The 22,666-nt window shown below is 40.4% G+C and overlaps 1 protein-coding gene across 3 annotated transcripts in view; it reads right to left on the bottom strand.

The window, feature by feature from the left end:
• The window catches only part of AK8 (adenylate kinase 8), a 177,572-nt gene that overhangs the window by 80,944 nt on the left and 73,962 nt on the right, over window positions 1-22,666 (bottom strand). For 2 of the 3 annotated variants that reach the window (XM_037798288.1, XM_037798290.1), the window contains 2 exons: window positions 19,821-19,952; window positions 4,977-5,066 (listed from right to left, as the gene is read on the bottom strand). In XM_037798288.1, coding sequence (XP_037654216.1) covers window positions 4,977-5,066; window positions 19,821-19,952 — 222 coding nt within the window. The remainder of the gene's footprint in view (window positions 1-4,976; window positions 5,067-19,820; window positions 19,953-22,666) is intronic. The other variant, XM_037798289.1, reaches the window with a different exon arrangement.

Below are 22,666 nucleotides of genomic sequence, written 5' to 3'. Positions count from 1 at the left end.
AGCCACTGTTGATTTAAGCAGAGAATTGAGATCTAGCCATTCCTTTGCCTGATTTCAGAGAGAAAAAAAGAACAGCTGTACATCGTACCACAGTACATACTGGCAATGGAGTCCATCAGTGCCAACCATCTAATTTTAAATGGTATATAAACAGCGGAGAACTTATTTTCCCAAAAGCCCAGAATAGTTTTTTACTTGTTTCTGTGCCACTGTAAAAGACTTCCAGCAATGAAGTCTGCATAATTTAAGGCTTGACCCTGTTTTTCGTATGCAGACCAAACTACTGTTGACTTTAATGGAGGTTGCCTGCATAAAGAATGCTGCGTGCAGAACCCCCGGGAATAAATTTGTCCTGTTTGCTACAGCTAGAGTCAGAATGAGTTTAGGAGGTCAGGCCTATATATTTCAAAGTGCAGGGCACAGAATAAGCATCTCCCCAATCCTCTGTCCATGGTGCCGTCACAAGAGCCTAGGATCAAGAAATTTAAGATGAGCTAAGATGGGGCCCTGGGGTCCTTTGCCCAGTAAATGTGGAAAGATGGGAATACAACACAGTTATTAATTTTGCTGCTGATTCAAAAGAAGGAGGTGTTGGCAGCACCTGTGAGGACAGAGAAAAGAACACAACTGAGTCTGCAGAAGTCATGGCTGGGACATAACATCATGAAACCCAGTTGGGGGAAACAAGAGGAAGTAGCTCGGTGGGGGGAACATATGACATCTGGAGATCTATTCAGCTGAGCTGGTGATGGTGGTGATGATGACCGTGATCATGGCAAAGATGCACAATAACAAAACAATGTCTCTGGGGCATGCAGCTCCAAGGAAAATGGAAAAAGCACAAGAGCCTGTAATGGCAGCGACCCAATGAAAATCAAGCAGGAAATGTAACCGAATCAGCCAGCAGCCAGGAGCACAGAGCAGAGGTGGGCATGGGTTGATGACTGGGTGTATTAGTTAGGGTTCTCTAGGGAAACAGAATCAATGAGAGGTGTCTCTGACTATCAAATTTGTAAAAGTGACTCACACAACTGTGGGTATGCACGAGTCCAAATGCTGTAGAGCAGTCAGCAAACTGTCAACTCCAAGGAAGATGTCCGATGAACTCCTCAGGAAACGAACCGGCAACTTCAACGAACTCCTCAGGAAATGAACAGGGATCTTCAACGAACGTGTTCGAAGAACTCCTCAGGAAACGCTTAGCTGGGCAGCCGAAGAAGAAGTGAAGGTCCTCTATCTGTCTTGCTTATAAGTCTTCAACTGATTAATTGGATTAAATCCAGCCAATTGCATTCTCTCATTGTGGAAGACACCCCCTTTGGTGAGTCATCAGTCACAGTTGCAGCCAATTGACTGATGATTTAATAAACCAGCCTGTTGGTTTATTAACCAGCCACAAATGTCCTCACAGCAATTGTTAGGCCAGCGCTTGCTTGACCAGACAGCTGGGTACTATCACCTGGCCAAGTTGACACACGAACCTAACCATCACACTGGGTTTCTACACTGGTTGGCTAAATCGTTGGATGCTCCAGCTGTGACATCTGCCAGCTCAGAAATGCCAGAGGCCTCCAACCTGTGGTGATGAGATCTCTGTGTCCTTATATTATTGCCTGCCCTTTAGCGAGCTCCCTGAACCTTGTTGGCTTTTGGAATTCATGTGTGCAAAATGAATGCATCTCAACATGCAGGGGATTGGCCAGGTGCTCTTCCATGTCTCAGGAATGCTGCCGGCCCTAAAGGCAGAGATATCTGAATCAGGCCTAGTATTTTGAAGAAAGAATCTGAGACACCTCAGTGAGCTCCCAAAAGGGATAGAGGAGGAAACCTTGTCACCCTCTTCTAGAATTTCTGCCCAAGGATTGAAAGTGTTAAGGAGTACTGTCCTAGGGTTTAGGAGAGAACTTCGGATCCTAGGACACTGTACTGGGAAGGTGAATTCCACTCTTTTCATCCCCAGGGAAGAGAAGTCATTCATTGGACTAGCCTAGTCCCTCTGGCCCTCATTTTCCGGGCTAGGTGGCCTTTGCCCATGGGATGGAGGGATTCTCCTCTGACTGTTGTCTCCACTCAGTCAGGGCTCTTCCCATGGCAGATCTGGGGGTGGTCTCCCATCCCCACCATCGAGATGTGACCATTTATGGGGTAAGGGGCTGCTTCTGCATGACTTGTCACTAGGCCTGTAGAAGAGCATGTTAGGAAGCCAGCCGTGATCTCAGATGCCATCTGTAGTTTCCATCCAGTGCTCCCAGCAAACTCTGGGGCTGCCTCCTATGGGTTCAGAACTCAGAGTGGGGGCAAGGGATGAGGTTAATTATCACCCATGAAACAGTGGTACACCTACAGACTAGGGGACCCTTGAGTCCCAGACGTCACTGACGCTCAATTTGGGAAACGGAGGTGCCATAGCCAGGCTGCCAACTGCAGTTCTTTGGAAATAAGCACTGCTGTGGTTGGCTAAATAGAATTTCTGTGTTTAGTCTGACCTTCCCTTCAAAACCAAATTCTGTCAAGAATCATTTAAATTTTCTTCCCGTTTCAGCTGGTAGTGAAGTGGATCCCTGCCAGACGTGGGTGGCTCTGGCACTCACTCCTCTGCGAGTTGAGTGCTTTGGTTTTCTCGGCAGCTTCTCTGCAGACCACTAATGAGACCCCGTTAGTGGTTATGAATGTAAATGCATTCTTTGTTATCCCTGTGAGATCAGGATTAGTGAAATGACAGAATTTATTGCTTCTGTTAGGAAGATATGATACTGGTTGTTGTTGTGTCTTTAATTTTGTAGGAAGTGCATAAGTATAGAGCTACATAGTCTAAATAAACAACAAGCTGTGGGAGAAAAAAAATTAGGACAAAATATTGAAGTCTGAAGTCCTTCAGTTCATGCTTAACTTTATAGGAAAATGGGAAATGTGCACTCAGTCTCCCCTGTGTTCACCCAAAAGGCCCTGTATCTTATCCACCCCTGAAAGGACTCCTTGGGTTTGTTTTTAGTGGTAGATGAATTAAACCAAATGTGTGCAAGGTTAATGTGCTTTGACTCAAGCACTTTCATTTCTGTTTCTATGAAAGGAACTAACAATAGGCCCTTTTTACCTGAAAGATATAGGGTAGTGGCTGAATAAATCAATAAAATGGTGCCCATACCAGATGGACAATCAGGGATCTGTAACTTGTAAATGTCCAACTTCCTATCAGACAAAGGAAGTTAAGACTGTCAAATGGTTAGGAGAGTGGAGGAAGAAAACCAGAAAACCAAAGGCTTCATGACCCTCATACAGAATCAACATCTTAATACTACAATATTTCAAGATGTCTGAGAACTTAAGAGCTGTGACAAGTCACCGTTCTCTTTCCAAACATTTGCTAAAACTACAAATTTATAATGTGACTTGAAACATAGAGATAAACTATAGACTACAGAAATAAAGAAAAATTAATGGAAAAAGTTAAACAGCCCTAAAATGCAAGGAGCACTTAAAAAACCAATTAAGAGAGAAGATAGCTTAATTGAAGAATGAGCAAAGGGAAAAATCAATCAACAGAAGAGTGGCCCAAAGATATAAAAAGGCAATTCACAACAGATGAAATAATTATATGAAAATATGTTTAACCTTACCAACCTCACTGGTAATCAAAAAGCTACAATTAAAAACAAGTTTTTTTTGTCACCTAACAAATTGGGAAAGAATCAAATGATTGACCAGGCAGAATAAGGTCCCCAAAGATGTTCACATCATCATCCCCTGTATCTGTGAATATTAGATCACATGGTAAAGGGGACTTTGCAGATGTGATTAAGAATCTTGAGATGGGGAGCTTATCCTGGGTTATCCAGGTAGGCCCAAAGTAATCACAAGGGTCCTTATAAGAAGAAGGCTGAGGGATCAGTGTCAGAGAAGGAGATATGACAACAGAAGCAGAGGTCAGAGAGAAAGAGAGTAATTTGAAGATGCTACACTGCTGGCTTTGAGATGGAGGAAGGGGCCACGAGTCAAGGAATGCAGGCAGCCTCAGAAGCTGGAAAAGGAAAGGAAACAGATTCTCCCCTAGAGCCTCCAGAAGGAACGCAGTCCTGCCAACCCCTTGATTTTGAGACTTCTGACCTCCAGAACTGTAAGAGAACGAATTTGTGTTGTTTTAAACTACTAAGTTTGTCACAGCAACAACAGGAAACTAATACATTGGCAATACCCAGAGATGGCAAAGATATGGACGAAGCAAGCATTCACATTCACTGTTGGAAGAGGTATACATTGGTACAGAATGTATCACAATTATTAGTAAGCATTTACCTTTGGCCCTAAGACTATCAATTTACCCTAAGATAATCAAGGGTATTTGCATCCTGTGTATGCACAAGGGTATGCATTACAGTATTAAAGCAGGAGTGCATATTTGGGAGCAACACAAAAATTTACTTTTCCTAACTTTTTATTTTGAAATAATTTCAGACATACAGAAAAAATTGCAAGACTAGAATTCAGCTTCCCCCATCAAGCAGGTAAATAGGTGTCTAACCCTCCAAGGGCCAATGGTAATTCAGCCCTCACATTGGAAAGCTGTCAGAACCTTCTGACTTCTGACTACTGATTAACTGATTAAATAGGTGTATTTTCCCAAAATATTTTTATATAGTAAATAATAAAGGATAGGGAAGCTCTGTGACCTCTCTCAGCTCTCAATTTTAAGTGTCATAAGTTAAGAAAAGTGAAACATTCTTGAGAAACAGAAACATTCCAAACCATCAATGATACACTTCCCATCCGCAAACCTGCCTCACCTGGGATCAGCCTTGGACGCTGCCAGCCTTTACCAATGAATAAGAAAGTGGGCCTTTGTTGACAAGAAACCCCAATTTCTATTTTCTGGCTGTTTTCCCCAATTTTGAACCCTCAGCTGCTCAGAGAGCCTCACGTGGAACCATTCCTCTTCAGAGCCTGTAAGATTTCGGCAGTTAGTGGGAAATGTGGCCTACCTGCCATATCCTTTTCAAAAAAGGGCCGGATCAGCTCCCCCAAATTTGACCTGTCTGCCACAGCACCTTTCAGCAGTTGCCCACAGCAGACTGAAAGAGAGAGGAACAGAGAGACACCTGTTAAATTTTAAATAGAAAGAAGAATGAGGAAAAAAGGAACCCCAGTGTTGCCCGCTGAGGGTGGAGACAGAGAAGGTCACTGAAAAAAATATAAAAGAATTTTTCTGTGTGGGTGTATGTCCAAGTAAAAATAAATATCAAAAAGAAGCTGGGAAATAAAAAAAGAAGCGGAGGAGGAAGATGGGGAATGAAAAAGAATGCATTTGGCAAAGAACATATTAAAAATGAATGGTGCAAGGCAGCCACCTAATAAAGGATACTGCCAACAGAGAAACTCCTGCAGGGCCCCAGTTACACCTGGAATTACAGAACAGAACTGGATGCTCTCTGGGTTGGTGCTGAAGAATTATATTCAGATGGAGAATTACTTAACACACTCCTGAGTGCTGTGCCATGAGTGCGTTCATATTCACATCATTACTAGGCAGGGAATGGTGGGGAAGTTTGTTGCCCCCATGGAATGGTGGGTCATGGTGTATAGTCCACAGAAACATGATTCATTTATATACTAAACAGACTAACTTATAATTGAAAGGCACCATAGTGTAATCACCTGACTAGTCACTGAGCCCCACTGTGTCTCTAGCCCTGAGCCAGCACACAGGAGCTATCAGTCAAAAAGGGTTGAATGAATAAATACAGGTTACCCTCTTCTTGGCTATATTTTCATGAGTTGTTAATCTTGTTTTTCTTATCTGTAGGGTCATGGAGTTTTCTCTGTACACCAGAAGAACCAAAAACAATCCAAAAATTAACTGCATAAAATGAACATTTAAAACAACAACCATCACCAAGGATTTATTCCTCAATAATGATCAGCTTAATTCATTGTATAAATGACATCAGTGACTTTATCCAAAGGGTTGACAGCTTCACTAGTTAAGGGTAATATGAGTAATAATAAAGTCTGACAGTAACTGAGAGTTACTGATAAGTATGCTATGCCTTATTCAGCCCTCAGAATAACCTGTGTGTTTTTTAGATAAGGAAACTGAGGTTTAAAGAGGTCAAGGAACCCGTCCTAGGTCACAGAGCCAGTAAGTGGCAGAGCTGGGATTCAAACTCATGCTTAGCTTCCAGTTACTCCACAAAGGAATAACAATTATCATACCTACCTTCCTGCCACAAAAAAAAAAAAGCTATAAAACTGAGCAAAATATATGAAACAACTGTTTTGGGGCATTGGATAATGGACTGCATAAGGCTGTGATTTTTGAGAGGGGAACATACAAAGTGAGTGCCACATCACCCTGGATTTCCATCTACATGTGTTTTCCAACCCACAGCACAGGAGAAGTAGAGCCCAAACAGAACAGCAGCTCCACTGGGTAGAGGAAACAAGAATTAGAGTTTGGAGCTCTGAGACAGCTGGATTTCTGGAACAGGGAAATGGAGAGGAGGGAACTGTGCACAGGAAAAGTCCCAGAGATCTACATGAAGTTTGCCTGAATCTGTGGTCAACAAAAAGCTGACTCCTCAGGGCGTGGAAGAGAACAGCTACTGGGAAGTTGTGAACTGAATAGAGATTTGCACAGTGCTGGGAGATGGTGGCATCCTGATAGCCAAAATGGATAGACTTTGCTGAACACTGCAGACATTCAGTTGAGACTCCAGAAAGGTCACACCTTAGGTGCAGGGATACTCAGGCCATAGAGGAAGCAGTACTTTAGCCCCATCTCAACAAAGCCTAAAAGCAAGCCTCTACAGGATCAAGCTGATTTTCCAGGAAATTAACTGCCTGTTAGAACTAAACTGAACACTCTTTAAAGCAGAACCACACAATCCAGTCTCACAATAATGTGAGATCCACATTGTCCAGCATATAATAAAAAAAACTACCCAGCATGCAGGTGACCCCTACAAGGAGAGAAACACATCATAGACCAAGATCAAGAGATGACATGTCAGAATTAACACACGTGGATTTTTTTTTTAATCTTCATTTTATTGAGATATATTCACATACCACGCAGTCATACAAAACAAATCGTACTTTCGATTGTTTACAGTACCATTACATAGTGGTACATTCATCACCCAAATCAATCCCTGACACCTTCATTAGCACACACACAAAAATAACAAGAATAATAATTAGAGTGAAAAAGAGCAATGAAGTAAAAAAGAACACTGGGTACCTTTGTCTGTTTGTTTCCTTCCCCTATTTTTCTACTCATCCATCCATAAACTAGACAAAGTGGAGTGTGGTCCTTATGGCTTTCCCAATCCCATTGTCACCCCTCATAAGCTACATTTTTATACAGCTGTCTTCGAGATTCATGGGTTCTGGGTTGTAGTTTGATAGTTTCAGGTATCCACCACCAGCTACCCCAATTCTTTAGAACCTAAAAAGGGTTGTCTAAATTGTGCGTAAGAGTGCCCACCAGAGTGACCTCTCGGCTCCTTTTGGAATCTCTCTGCCACTGAAGCTTATTTCATTTCCTTTCACATCCCCCTTTTGGTCAAGAAGATATTCTCCGTCCCACAATGCCAGGTCTACATTCCTCCCCGGGAGTCGTATTCCACGTTGCCAGGGAGATTCACTCCCCTGGGTGTCTGATCCCACGTAGGGGGGAGGGCAGTGATTTCACCTTTCAAGTTGGCTTAGCTAGAGAGACAGGGCCACATCTGAGCAACAAAGAGGCATTCGGGAGGAGGCTCTTAGGCACAACCATAGGGAGGCCTAGCCTCTCCTTTGCAGCAACCGTCTTCCCAAGGGTAAAACCTGTGGTAGAGGACTCAACCCATCAAACCACCAGTCCCCTATGACTGTGGTCATGTTAGCAACCATGGAGGTGGGGTAGGCGAATACCCCTGCATTCTCCACAGGCTCCTCAAGGGGGCACTACATCTTTTTTTTTCCTTGTTTTTCTTTTTTTTTTTTTTTTTAACTTTCCCTTCTTTTTTAAATCAACTGTATGAAAAAAAAGTTAAAAAGAAAACAAATATACAATAAAAGCACATTTCAAAGAGACCATAACAAGGGAGTAAGAAAAAGACAACTAACCTAAGATAACTGCTTAACTTCCAACATGTTCCTACTTTACCCCAAGAAAGTTACCTAATATAGCAACATTTCTGTGAACTTGCTCCTACTATATCCATCAGAAATTAACAGACCATAGTCATTCCTGGGCATCCCCAGAACGTTAAATAGCTTATCTGTTCTTCTTGGATTATTGTTCCCCCTTCCTTAATTGTTCTCTATTGCTAGTTCCCCTACATTCTACATTATAAACCATTTGTTTTACATTTTTCAAAGTTCACATTAGTGATAGCATATAATATTTCTCTTTTTGTGCCTGGCTTATTTCGCTCAGCATTATGTCTTCAAGGTTCATCCATGTTGTCATATGTTTCACGAGATCGTTCCTTCTTACTGCCGCGTAGTATTCCATCGTGTGTATATACCACATTTTATTTATCCACTCATCTGTTGAAGGACATTTGGGTTGTTTCCATCTCTTGGCAATTGTGAATAATGCTGCTATGAACATTGGCGTGCAGATATCTGTTCGTGTCACTGCTTTCCGACCTTCCGGGTATATACCGAGAAGTGCAATCACTGGATCGAATGGTAACTCTCTATCTAGTTTTCTAAGGAACTGCCAGACTGACTTCCAGAGTGGCTGAACCATTATACAGTCCCACCAACAATGAATAAGAGTTCCAATTTCTCCACATCCCCTCCAGCATTTGTAGTTTCCTGTTTGTTTAATGGCAGCCATTCTAACCGGTGTTAGATGGTATCTCATTGTGGTCTTAATTTGCATCTCCCTAATAGCTAGTGAAGCTGAACATTTTTTCATGTGTTTCTTGGCCATTTGTATTTCCTCTTCAGAGAACTGTCTTTTCATATCCTTTGCCCATTTTATAATTGGGCCGACTGTACTATTGTCATTGAGTTGTAGGATTTCTTTATATATGCAAGATATCAGTCTTTTGTCAGATACATGGTTTCCAAAAATTTTTTCCCATTGAGTTGGCTGCCTCTTTACCTTTTTGAGAAATTCCTTCGAGGTGCAGAAACTTCTAAGCTTGAGGAGTTCCCATTTATCTATTTTCTCTTTTGTTGCTTGTGCTTTGGGTGTAAAGTCTAGGAAGTGGCCACCTAATACAAGGTCTTGAAGATGTTTTCCTACATTATCTTCTAGGAGTTTTATGGTACTTTCTTTTATATTGAGATCTTTGGTCCATTTTGAGTTAATTTTTGTGTAGGGGGTGAGGTAGGGGTCCTCTTTCATTCTTTTGGATATGGATATCCAACTCTCCCAGCCCCATTTGTTGAAAAGACCATTATGACTCAGTTCAGTGACTTTGGGGGCCTTATCAAAGATCAGTCGGCCATAGATCTGAGGGTCTATCTCCGAATTCTCAATTCGATTCCATTGATCTATATGTCTATCTTTGTGCCAGTACCATGCTGTTTTGGCAACTGTGGCTTTATAATAAGCTTCAAAGGGAGTGTAAGTCCTCCCACTTCGTTTTTCTTTTTTAGAGTGTCTTTAGCAATTCGAGGCATCTTCCCTTTCCAAATAAATTTGATAACTAGCTTTTCCAAGTCTGCAAAGTAGGTTGTTGGAATTTTGATTGGGATTGCATTGAATCTGTAGATGAGTTTGGGTAGAATTGATATCTTAATGACATTTAGCCTTCCTATCCATGAACATGGAATATTTTTCCATCTTTTAAGGTCCCCTTCTATTTCTTTTAGTAGAGTTACGTAGTTTTCTTTGTATAGGTCTTTTACATCTTTGGTTAAGTTGATTCCTAGGTACTTGATTTTTTTAGTTGCTATTGAAAATGGTATCTTTTTCTTGAGTGTCTCTTCAGTTTGTTCATTTCTAGCATATAGAAACATTACTGACTTATGTGCATTAATCTTGTATCCCGCTACTTTGCTAAATTTGTTTATTAGCTCTAGTAGCTGTATCGTCGATTTCTCAGGGTTTTCTAGATATAAGATCATATCATCTGCAAACAATGAGAGTTTTACTTCTTCTTTTCCAATTTGGATGCCTTTTATTTCTTTGTCTTGCCGGATTGCCCTGGCTAGCACTTCCAGCACAATGTTGAATAACAGTGGTGACAGCGGGCATCCTTGTCTTGTTCCTGATCTTAGAGGGAAGGCTTTCAGTCTCTCACCATTGAGTACTATGCTGGCTGTGGGTTTTTCATATATGCTCTTTATCATGTTGAGGAAGTTTCCTTCAATTCCTACCTTTTGAAGTGTTTTTATCAAAAACGGATGTTGGATTTTGTCAAATGCTTTTTCAGCATCTATTGAGATGATCAATTGATTTTTCCCTTTTGACTTGTTAATGTGTTGTAATACATTGATTGATTTTCTTATGTTGAACCATCCTTGCATGCCTGGAATAAACCCCACTTGATCATGGTGTATGATTTTTTTAATGTGTCTTTGGATTCGATTTGCAAGTATTTTGTTGAGGATTTTTGCATCTATATTCATTAGGGAGATTGGCCGGTAGTTTTCCTTTCTTGTAGCATCTTTGCCTGGTTTTGGTATCAGATTGATGTTAGCTTCATAAAATGAGTTAGGTAGTGTTCCATTTTCTTCAATGTTTTGAAAGAGTTTGAGTAAGATTGGTGTCAGTTCTTTCTGGAAAGTTTGGTAGAATTCCCCTGTGAAGCCATCTGGCCCTGGGCATTTATTTGTGGGAAGATTTTTGATGACTGATTGGATCTCTTTGCTTGTGATGGGTTGGTTGAGTTCTTCTATTTCTTCTCTGGTCAGTCTAGGTTGTTCATATGTTTCCAGGAAATTGTCCAGTTCCTCTACATTATCCAGTTTGTTGCCATACAGTTGTTCATAGTATCCTCTTATAATTTTTTTAATTTCTTCAGGATCTGCAGTTATGTCACCTTTTTCATTCATTATTTTGTTTATATGGGTCTTCTCTCTTTTTGATTTTGTCAGTCTAGCTAGGGGCTTGTCAATCTTGTTGATCTTCTCAAAGAACCAACTTTTGGTGATATTTATCCTCTCTACTGTTTTTTTGTTCTCTACGTCATTCATTTCTGCTTTAATCCTTGTTATTTCTTTTCTTCTACTTGGTTTAGGATTGGTTTGCTGTTCATTTTCTAGCTTCTTCAGTTGATCCATTAGTTCTTTGATTTTGGCTCTTTCTTCCTTTTTAATATATGCGTTTAGTGCTATAAATTTCCCCCTTAGCACTGCTTTTGCTGAATCCCATAGGTTTTGGTATGTTGTGTTCTCATTTTCATTCATCTCTATATATTTAGCAATTTCTCTTGCTATTTCTTCTTTAACCCACTGATTGTTTAGGAGTGTGTTGTTTAACCTCCAGGTATTTGTGAATTTTCTAAGTCTCTGATGGTTATTGACTTCTAATTGTATTCCATTGTGGTCAGAGAACGTGCTTTGAATAATTTCAATCTTTTTAAATTTATTGAGGCTTGTTTTATGTCCCAGCATATGATCTATTCTGGAGAAAGTTCCATGAGCACTAGAAAAGTATGTGTATCCTGGTGATTTGGGATGTAATGTCCTGTATATGTCTGTTAAATCTAATTCATTTATCAGATTGTTTAGGTTTTCAATTTCCTTATTGGTCTTCTGTCTGGTTGATCTATCTATAGGAGAGAGTGATGTGTTGAAGTCTCCCACAATTATTGTGGAAACATCAATTGCTTCCTTTAGTTTTGCCAGTGTTTCTCTCATGTATTTTGTGGCACCTTGATTGGGTGCATAGACATTTACGATTGTTATTTCTTCTTGCTGAATTGCCCCTTTTATTAGTATGTAGTGGCCTTCTTTGTCTCTCAAAACATCCCTGCATTTGAAGTCTATTTTATCTGAGATTAATATTGCTACACCTGCTTTCTTTTGGCTGTAGCTTGCATGAAATATTTTTTTCCATCTTTTCACTTTCAGTTTCTTTGTGTCCCTGTGTCTAAGATGAGTCTCTTGTATGCAACATATTGATGGTTCATTTTTTTTGATCCATTCTGCAAATCTATATCTTTTAATTGGGGAGTTTAATCCATTTACATTCAACGTTATAACCATGAAGGCATTTCTTGAATCAGCCACCTTATCCTTTGGTTTATGTTTGTCATATTTTTCCCCTTTGTCTATTAATATCCTTTATTGTACCCATACCGAATCTCTTTAGTACTGAACCTTTCTCCAAGTCTCTCTGTCCTGTCTTTGTTTCTCTGTCTGTAGGGCTCCCTTTAGTATCTCCAGTAGGGCAGGTCTCTTGTTAGCAAATTCTCTCAGCATTTGTTTGTCTGTGAAAAATTTAAGCTCTCCCTCAAATTTGAAGGAGAGCTTTGCTGGATAAAGTATTCTTGGCTGGAAACTTTTCTCACTCAGAATTTTAAATATATCGTGCCACTGCCTTCTCGCCTCCATGGTGGCTGCTGAGTAGTCACTACTTAGTCTTATGCTGTTTCCTTTGTATGTGGTGAATTGCTTTTCTCTTGCTGCTTTCAGAACTTGCTCCTTCTCTTCTGTGTTTGACAGTGTGATCAGTATATGTCTCGGAGTGGGTTTATTTGGATTTATTCTATTTGGGGTTCGCTGAGCATTTATGATTTGTGTATTTATGTTGTTTAGAAGATTTGGGAAGTTTTCCCCAACAATTTCTTTGAATACTCTTCCTAGACCTTTACCCTTTTCTTCCCCTTCTGGGACACCAATGAGTCTTATATTTGGACGTTTCATATTATCTATCATATCCCTGAGGTCCATTTCGATTTTTTCAATTTTTTTCCCCATTCTTTCTTTTATGCTTTCATTTTCCATTCTGTCATCTTCCAGGTCACTGATTCATTGTTCAACTTCCTCTAGTCTTGTACTATGAGTGTCCAGAATCTTTTTAATTTGGTCAACAGTTTCTTTAATTTCCATAAGATCATCCATTTTTTTATTTAGTCTTGCAATGTCTTCTTTATGCTCTTCTAGGGTCTTCTTGATTTCCTTTGTCTCCCGTACTATGGTCTCATTGTTCATCTTTAGTTCTTTGAGTAGCTGCTCTAGGTGCTGTGTCTCTTCTGGTCTTTTGATTTGGGTGCTTGGGCTTGGGTTATCCATATCGTCTGGTTTTTTCATATGCTTTATAATTTTCTGTTGTTTTTGGCCTCGTGGCATTTGCTGAACTTGATAGGGTTCTTTTAGGATTTGTAGACCAATTGAAGTCCTTATCTCTAATTTATCAGATCTACAGCTTCGTGGAGTACACTTTCTCTAACTAACCAGCAGGTGGCGTCCACGAGCCACCTGTTCTCCACAAGCCAGTTCTCCACTGCTTAGCCTTTTTGGTGAGTGGGGGAGTGAGTCTTGTGGGGTCCAATTGGTGTACCAAGCTTGCGTGTGTAGTTGGTGTTGCCTGCCCTGTATATGGGGCATGTTTCTGGGCAGTCAGGGAGGGGGGGGTGGCTCTAACAATCAAATCTCCCTGGTGATCCTAGAGTTTTAAAGCTGCTGCAATAGTCTAATCCTTCAGTTCAGTCCTGCCACAGTTTGTCTCTGCCGCTGACCCACAAGTCCTTGGTATTGGCGTATGGCTCCTGAGACTTGCAAGTGGGCCCCTCTTCCAGGCCGTGCACCCCGGGTCCTCTGTTGAGGGATGACTGTGCTATGTCACAGGTGAGTGCCGTCCCCCCAGGGCAGTTCTGGGCTGCTGGGCTGTGTAGGGAGGCTCCCAGTCTGCTCAAATGATGGCTGAATGGGGCTTTGTTAATTCACACTGCTCTACCTTCCCAACTCTGGGACAATCAGCTGAGGTTGCAGGGAAGGCTAATGTCCACGCCCAGTTTTGTGGTGTGTGCCTGTTATTTGAAGCACTTCCGTCACACTGGGTTGTCTGGGGCAGCTCTGGGCTATGGGGCTGGCGATGGGCAGGAGTGTTTCCTGTCCACCAGGATGGTGGCTGTGAGCGGACACCCCCCTTTTCTTGGGAAGTTGTGGTGTTTAGTGAATTTTCTCAGCCACTGGATTATTGCGTTTTGTCTCAGAGCTCTCCTAGTTCTGCTCTTGACTTGACCTGCCCAAATTGCAAGTCTTTGAAGCTTTCTGTATTGGGCTTCTTAGAGTAATTGTTTTAGAAAAAGAAAAAAGGATTAAAAAAAAAGGTCCCTCCTCAGAGATCTAATGGGCTATTGAAATGCTAAGAGACAAAGCAACCAGGGCCATTAAGGAAAGGTCCACAGGGCAGAGAGATCAGCTTTTCTTCGGGATTTGCATATGCGCCTCAGGGCTCTTCCCCTTTCTATGTTCACCAGAACTCCAAAAATCCTCCGCTTTTATTTTGGAGTTTTTCGTGTTGTTTTTTTTCTGTGCCTGTCTCCTCTCTGCTGGGCTGGCTGCTCTCAGATTCTCTGGTGTCTGGTCTCAGTCTATCTATGGTTGGAATTTGGATCAGTAGAATGAGTTTCCGATAAGGGGTGCCACTGCAGTTCTCCCTTCTCCTTCCCGGAGCTGACAGCCCCTCCTCCCATGGGACTGAGCCTGGTAGGGAGGGGCGCGGGTCCCCTGGCCGCAAAAACTTACAGATTTCGCTGATCTCAGCAGTTCCACGTTTTCATGAGTGTTGTATGAAGTATGCCCAAAGTCAGATTGCTCTGTGGTGTCCAGTCCACGCAGTTCCTGGCTTTCTACCTACTTTCCTGGAGGAGTAACTAAAACATACAGCTCACCAGTCTGCCATCTTGCCCCGCCTCCAACACACGTGGATTTTAAACCAGATTTATAAATATGCTTGCAACTTTAAAGGAAAAGATAGTTAAAAATGAGTGAAGAGATGGGAATTCTCAAGAGAGAAAGGGAAACTAAAAAAGAACCAGATGGAAATACCGAACTAGAAAATACAATATCTTAAATGGAAAAAAATTACTGATACTCTTAGTAGCTGAGTGGATATGACAGAAGAAAATCTCAGTGAATTTGAAGACAGGAAAATAGGACAATAGAAAGTATACAAAGTGAAGCAAAGGAGTGGGGGGAGGGGCTGGAACAAAAAAAGGACAGAACCTCTGAGACCTACAGGAAAATATCAAGCAGTCCAACATACATGTAACTGGAGTACTAGGAAGAGGGGGATGGGGAAGGAGAAAGAGGGAGGGAGAGAGGGGAAGGGAGAGAGAGAAAAAAGAAAAAAAAATATGTGAGAAAATAATGGCAGAAGAATTTCCAAGTTTAATGAAAAATATCAACCCTCAGATCCAAGAATCTCTGAGGCACAGTCAGAATAAACATAAATGGAACCAAAGCTGGCTAAATCCTAATCAAATTGCTGAAAACTAAAGACCAAGAGAAAATATTAAAGCAACTAGAAAACAAAGAAGATGCAATCTATAAAAGGAAACAATGGTAATGATAAGAACAATCCCTGGCTTCTCATCAGAAGCAATGCAAGCCAGAAGAAAATGGAATGACATTTTTAAAGTGCTGAGAGAGAAAACTGTCAACAAAGATTTCTAAAAGGAGTGAAAACGTCCTTCAAAAATGAAGGTGAAATAAAAACATTTTTGACAGATGAGCGCTTAGAGAATTTGTTACCAACAGACTTGTACTACAAGAAGAGTTAAAGAAGTTCTTCTGTAGGCTAATAAAAAAATGATACCAGATGGAAGCTTCAATCTAAACAAAGAAATGAAGTCTGTTGACATGTGGGTAAATATAAAGGCTTTTCTCCCCTCTCATTTCTTAACTTCTTTAGAAGACAAATGTCTGTTTAAAGCAAAAATAACTGCAATGTAATATAAGGTTTATAACATATGTGGAGGTAAAATGTATGACAATAAATAACAAAAAGGACATGAGTAAGTTAAATGGAAATATATTGCTGTAAGGTTTTTCTATTATACACAATTCTATTACACATGATATTAATTTAAAATAGACCATGATAAGTAAAGGATATATATTTAACCCCTAAAGCAACCACCAACAAAAATAAAGCAAAGAGATATAGCTAAAAAAAAAAAAAAAAAAAAAAAGCAATAGTGGAAATGAAATAGAATAATAAAAAATATTTGATTAACCTAAACGATGACAGGAAAACAGAAACAAAGAAGAGATGACACAATAGAAAACAAAAAACAAGGTGGTAGACTTACAACCAACCATATAAAAAATTACTTTAAATGGAATCTGACTAAATACTTCAATTAAAAGGCAGAGACTGTCAGACTAGATTTTTTAAAAAGCAAGGCTGAAAATATGCTATCTACAGATACTTATTTAGAATATAAGCCATGAAGAGTTTAAAGAAAAAAGGACAGAAGATATACCATGCAGATACTACTCATATGAAAGTTTGAATGGCTATATTAATAATCAGACGAAAAAGGCTTCAAGTCAATGAATACTAGTAGAGAGGCAGAGAGATGTTTCCTAACAATAAAAAGGTCATTTCATCAAGAAGACATAACAATCCTAAATATATATGCCTTGAATAGCAGAGCTCCAAATTATATGAAGCAAAAACTGACATAGAAAAAGACAAATCTCTAATCAGAGTTGGATATTTTAACATACTCTCAGTAACTAAAATAAGAAGTACAGAGAAAATCATTAAGGATATCATAGATTTGAACAACACTATCAACTATCTAATCCTAATTGACATTTACAGAGCACAATATCCAACAAGGGTAGAATACAGATTCTTTTTAAATGCACATGGAACTCACCAAAATAGAACCATATGCTGGGCCATAAAAATGTATCAGTAAATTTCGAAGCATTGAAATCATATAGGATATATTCTTTGATAACAGTGGAGTTAAGTTAGAATTCAATAACAGCAAAATCTGGAAAATCCCCAAATATTTGGAAATTAAGCTCTTTTCTAAATGATACATGTGTCAAAAAAGCAATCACAAGAGAAATTAGAAAACATTTTGAACTGAGTTACAATGAAACACAACATATTAAAATTTTGTGGGATGCAGCTAAAGCAGTGTTTAGAGGAACACCTATAACTTTAAATGCTTATCTTGGAAAAGAACGTCTTAAAACCCCTGCCTACAACCACTTCACTCTACAATGTCCTGTGAAGAAAATACTGTAAGTCTCCTCTCTCCTAAAGATTCAAAATCTGGAAAGAAAAAGTAATTAGTTAAAACTGTGACCAAAATTATCAAAAAAGGTAAATGTCTTTTTGCCATGGGATTTGATGAGGCATTCTGAAAAGAAATAAGGGGTATACATGAGGTGCGGAGAGTTTCAGACACGATCAGGACTGGAATTATTTTGAGATCAGCTTCACGTCATTTTGTTGGCTCCACCTCCCCAGCCCTGCAGGGCTTACCTGGATCTTGAAGTTCCTCTTATTTTTTTCAACATTTGACCCTATCTGTATACCTAGGAAAGTGCATTGCATAGAGCAGGCACTCAATAAAGAATATTCATAATATTTTAAAGTAAAATAATCATGGCTGTTTCTGAATTGAAAATGAATCCATGCTCATTGTAAAAAAAAAAAAATCATAATTGGATAATATACCCTCTAGTTTGGTATATGGACATTCCTTCAGATTTTTCCTGAGTATAGACTAAGGTATTTTAAAAATAAACAAAAATGAGATCATTCCCTGAGTACTGTTGTGTGACTTACTTTCTGCCACCTCTCCCATTTCACAATGTTTCATCGATAGCAAATCAATTTACAGTTTCTTTTTAATAACTGCCTAGTACTATGTTCTATGGGTGTGCCATAATTTATTTAGTTAGCCTTCTTATTAAGAGTTTGAGGTTGCCACTAAATTTTGTTATACATCTTTCCCATCTCTCACTGAGTATTTGAGTGAGTGTTTCAGTAGAATAAAATCCTTAGAGTGAAATCATTGGGAAAAAAGGATGTGCACAGTCAGCATTTTAATCAATAGTGCCTTTACCCTTCTAAAAGTTTGTCCCAATTTATATTCCCACCAGTTGTAAATGAGTCTTTCAATAAATCTTGTCAGAGTGAAAGCTGGGTGGGTGGTTTGTTTGGAGCTGTTTTCCCATGACTTGGTGGGTCATCCATGAGGAGAGCAGAACCAAGTCAGGGGATGGCCACAGGGCAGCGGGCAGTTGAAATCAGGAAGGAACCTCAGCAGTTCTGTTCACGCCTCTTCAAACCTAGATCCTAACTCTCATGATGTCTTGGATTCAACCAGGAACAGCTTTGAGAAATGAAAACTATCTGAGTTGGTCCCCAAATGTTCAATTATCTAAAATAGCCCCATAACAGAGAACTGACGATAGAGGAAAAACCATGAAACTTTTCTATTTTCATTTCTGGAAAAATCTAGGCAGGTAATTTCATGTCTTCATGACTGGTGCACTGAAAACAATTTGAATTAAAAAATACTTTTCTTGAATGAGAGTTTCTGCATAAACAAAACACGGCACAGTGACAATGATTTAACTAAAGTCATGCACTATATTAAGGTATTTCTGTTTCATTTCTCAGATCCTCCCTCTACTGTTAATGTGCTTGTCATGATAACTCTTCACATAACAATAAATGCAGACACTTAAATAAACATGTGGGTGTAGCTGCAATTAGATTGCTGTTCATTCTTAACAAAGAATTTCCTTAACCATAGCTGGAAATTTAGCTTTATAATACTTTAAACAGGAATATCAAAATAAAAAGGAGATTAAATCAAAAGGAAAATGAATAATTTAAATAATTACATTTTAAAAAAACTATTTATGCAAGGAAAAGCAATTTTTTTAGCCAAAAGTGACCAGATTATTTTTCCATACTAATCAAATTTGCAGAATAATTGCTCAATTCCTTATCTTCATTTTATAGGTGTGACTTTTTTTGTCACTGATTTCTGGCTAGTCTTAGTGACTTTGGAATTTTAAGTTGGAGGAGACCTAATTGAAAAGCATATTTATTATATGTATATATTTATATAGGGTATGCACATATTTGTGTATTTGTGCGTGTGTATATATGTATATATTTGTATGATATGTATGCATAATTTGTGTATATATATGTATATTTATGTATTTGGGGATTCAGGTTCATCTTTTCTTAGTAAATAGAGTTTATTTAGGTTTTCCGAGCACTTGGGGGAGCGGTACCTTTAATTCCCCCAACTGCACCGTGTGTCTGCTACAATTTCCTCCTCCTTTCCAAACCTTTATTTTCTTGAAGGCAGGCTGCATCCAAGACAGCCTGGGAGCACCCTAGGAAAGACCTGGAGAGCTGATTTCAATATTTTCTCTCCTCCTGGTAAAATATTTATTGAAACTCTGCAGAGCGAGAAGTCTTCCTCTGGTTCAGAAATTTCTTTGCCTGCAAACACACTGGCCTGGGTTGGGGGAGCGAAGTGAGACCAGAGAAAATAAACAGATCCATATTATGCAAGAGAGGCAGCTCTGAGGGAGAATGAAGAGGCTGGATGGAAGCACCTCTGGTATATAACCCAGAAAAACCACCACTCCAAAGGAAATAAGAAATGATGACTAGAAAATGTTCCAGCTTTTGGGGCTATGGACATGTTTTTATAGGTTAATGTTATTATGGCAATATTCTTTGGGCAGAAAAACATCTTAGCCCTGCAAAGATGGGTTAACTGAGTATCCTTAAGAGCAAATAGCAAGAAAGAGAAGTGACACTGATCTCCTTCCCCTCCTCCTACCAACCCCCATGAAAGAAGAAATCTCAGGAGGGCAGGAGGCAGAGAAAAGCTCTGGAAGCAGGGTGAGAGCTTCTGGACACTCACCATTGACAAGGCCGTATTTCTGTGCCAGGAGAGCAGCCTGCAGACTTTTCCCACTGCCCACGGGCCCACAAAGCAGCACTCGTGGGGTGAACGGGGCATTAGATCGATGGTTGGTTTGGACATAGGTCAGAGCTGGAAAGAGAGGATGTGAGGTTTTAAATAAAAGGAAACCAGCTTACACCACCTTTGCTTTGGCTCTTTTAATGGCAGCAATTATTTCTCACTTCTACAGAACCTTGGAAACCCCCAGTGCATCTGCCAAGAGGCCATAGAGTGAAGCAGCAGGAGAAGGAATTATGTTTCAGGCCTGGGCACCAAGGTGGAGAGAGGGCAATTAAATCCACAGCGCCCATCATCTCCGGGCACTGTCCTGGAGTTCCTCTAAAACTCAGCACAAGCACCTGCAGTTCCCTCCTGATGAAACTGGTGCTGGGTGCGTTGTGTTTGGGGGGGCCAGTGCCAGAACACAAGGTGCTTGATGTTGTGTGTGGTGTGGGGTTGGGATGTTTCCAAATGGGATCCGGGCTGAGCCTCTCACCTGTAGACTTTGGGACCAGGCTGGTTTCCTAGGGAAGGTTCGCATTGGCTGTCTGTGGCCTGTGCCGAGTGTCAGATACCGGCTTTGATGAATGCTCAGGACGAGCGGGGTGCCTAGAGTGTGGGGATATCTAAAGGACTCAGGAATTGCTGGAGAATAATTTGTGCAGCCACACTCTGGTGACACTAACTTTGTTGCGAGTCTCCAAAGAGGCAGTGATCAAATAGGTCACTGGAATAGGCAGATTTAGCTGCACAGCCCTGCCTGTGGTGTGCCCCTGGCATCTGATGAACAAAAAGAAGTGGAAAGACAGGGGTGAGTGTCTCCAGCAACGAAGCGATGGGCACAGTGGGGGTCACTGGATGCCAAGGAGTCACAGGGAAGCTAACTGAACATCAAACCAGGTCAACCTCACACCTGAGCCTGGGAGAGGAGGGGTGAGAGCAGGTTGATTAGGCTGTAAAAGGGTGGCCTGAGCAAGGGTTGATGCCGGCCTGCTGAGGCCGCAGGCCCCCACCAGCTCCCCAGCTAGCCCACCTGGAAAACAAGGGCTCCTTCCCCAGGCCTAGTCTTCTACCAGGGACGCAGACCATCCTGTGCAAGGACAGCCGTAGGTGGGTCTTTGACAACTTCCTTCTGATTTGCCTTTCAATGGACTCTGTCCTGGGCAAGGAGCTGAGCCAAAAGGCGCATCTTTAGGAACACAGCCACCTTGAAACCGTTCCAGGAGTGGCAGGGTTTCAACCTCAGCCCTGTTGGCATTTAGGGCCGGATAATTCTCTGTGGTGAGGGCTGTCCCGTCCACTAGATGCCTGTAGCATGCCTCCTCCTCCCAGCTGTGGCAACCAAAAATGTCTCCAGACATTGCCATAGCCCCTGGGAGTGACAACCATTGGGGTATGTTCATTGTGCGAGTTTTGAAGTCTCAAATCTTTGTACAATTCTTTTAATTGGAAGCATCATTTGAGATGCTACAGGCCCCTCTTTTTAGAACTGAAGGTATACAGGTAAGTTAATCAGCTATCCTCAAGGTTGTCATCATCATCAACACTAGCATCTATTAATAGCTAAGCTAAATATACTATAAGCATTATCTCATTTGATTGCTACAATAATCCCACGAGGGGCGTGTTATTCTTATCCCCAGTTTACAATTGAGTCAATTAGGCTCAGCAAGTTGGCAACTCTCCCCAACTGACTGCCATGTGTAACACTTTCCTCCATTGAGAGAAACCCGCAGGAAGCAACTCAAGCAAGGCTTTGTTTATTCTCAGAACTTCCATACTAGCACAGCCGAAAAGCACAAATACAACAGGCAAAGCAGCCTGCTTACAAATGATGCTTAATTTACAATAAATAACTAAGTTAATTAGAAGTAATGATCCCCCAGACAGTCTCAACATCTAATTACTCTTTTTAAAAATATGTGGTTGCTGGATGCACTGCAGAGAGATTAAAAAAAAAACGCACAGAGAATTTTGCATTCCAAATTTTCAATTTATCTCTCTGCATTATTAATTAATAATAATTAATATTCAGACACTCACTTTTTATTTACAATTCCAGGCATGAATTCTTTATGAATGAACATACGAACTTTTAAATTTAATTAAGTAACTTGGAAGTAATTAATATGTAAATTCAGAATCATGGCATAAGATAAATGTTTATCTTAAGAGCGTAGTGTTTTCTACTAAAGACCCTTCCAAGATGTAAAATCACTGGTAAATTACAAGCCATCATAAGTCTGGCTTTTTTTTTTTTAAGTAGCCTCATTTTCTAGACATCCAACTGTTGGTTGATTGCCTCCTTCAGAGAGCAAGGTTGTACAGTAGATGCCACCCAGGCAGAATCACGTTTCTGAGCTCTCAGTAAAGCAAAGCCACTGATTCAACAAGCCTGCTAGTAGGTGAGGGCTTCTGGAAGGGCAGGCTGAGCCAGGCTTGAAGCCTGAGTTCAGGGAGCTCAGAATCACCTCCCTATCTAACAAAACTTTTTCTTCAGGAGATTTAAGGGAATGTACGAAAAGGACTGTCTAAACTAAAGATCAAATGTCTTCAGTATCTGTGATGTCATTTTTTATTGCATCAAAACAGACTAAATACTCATTTACCTGGCATTACATGGAGGGGGAATTACTGGATTTTGAGACAACTGAAGCTTACTAAGGTTTCAAAAATTATAGCACAACTACGTTGGGATAGAATTATTGTGACGTTCCTTGCCTTTTTGAACAGGATATTCAATCATGATAATAGCAATATCTGACATTTATTGAGCCATTTCTCTGTACCTGTTACTGGGCTCA

The sequence above is a fragment of the Choloepus didactylus genome, chromosome 10 (genome assembly GCF_015220235.1).
Source record: "Choloepus didactylus isolate mChoDid1 chromosome 10, mChoDid1.pri, whole genome shotgun sequence".
In the NCBI taxonomy this organism is placed as follows: domain Eukaryota; kingdom Metazoa; phylum Chordata; class Mammalia; order Pilosa; family Megalonychidae; genus Choloepus; species Choloepus didactylus.
Note: the sequence above shows the minus strand (reverse complement) of the source record. Positions and strands in the feature narration are given on the sequence as shown.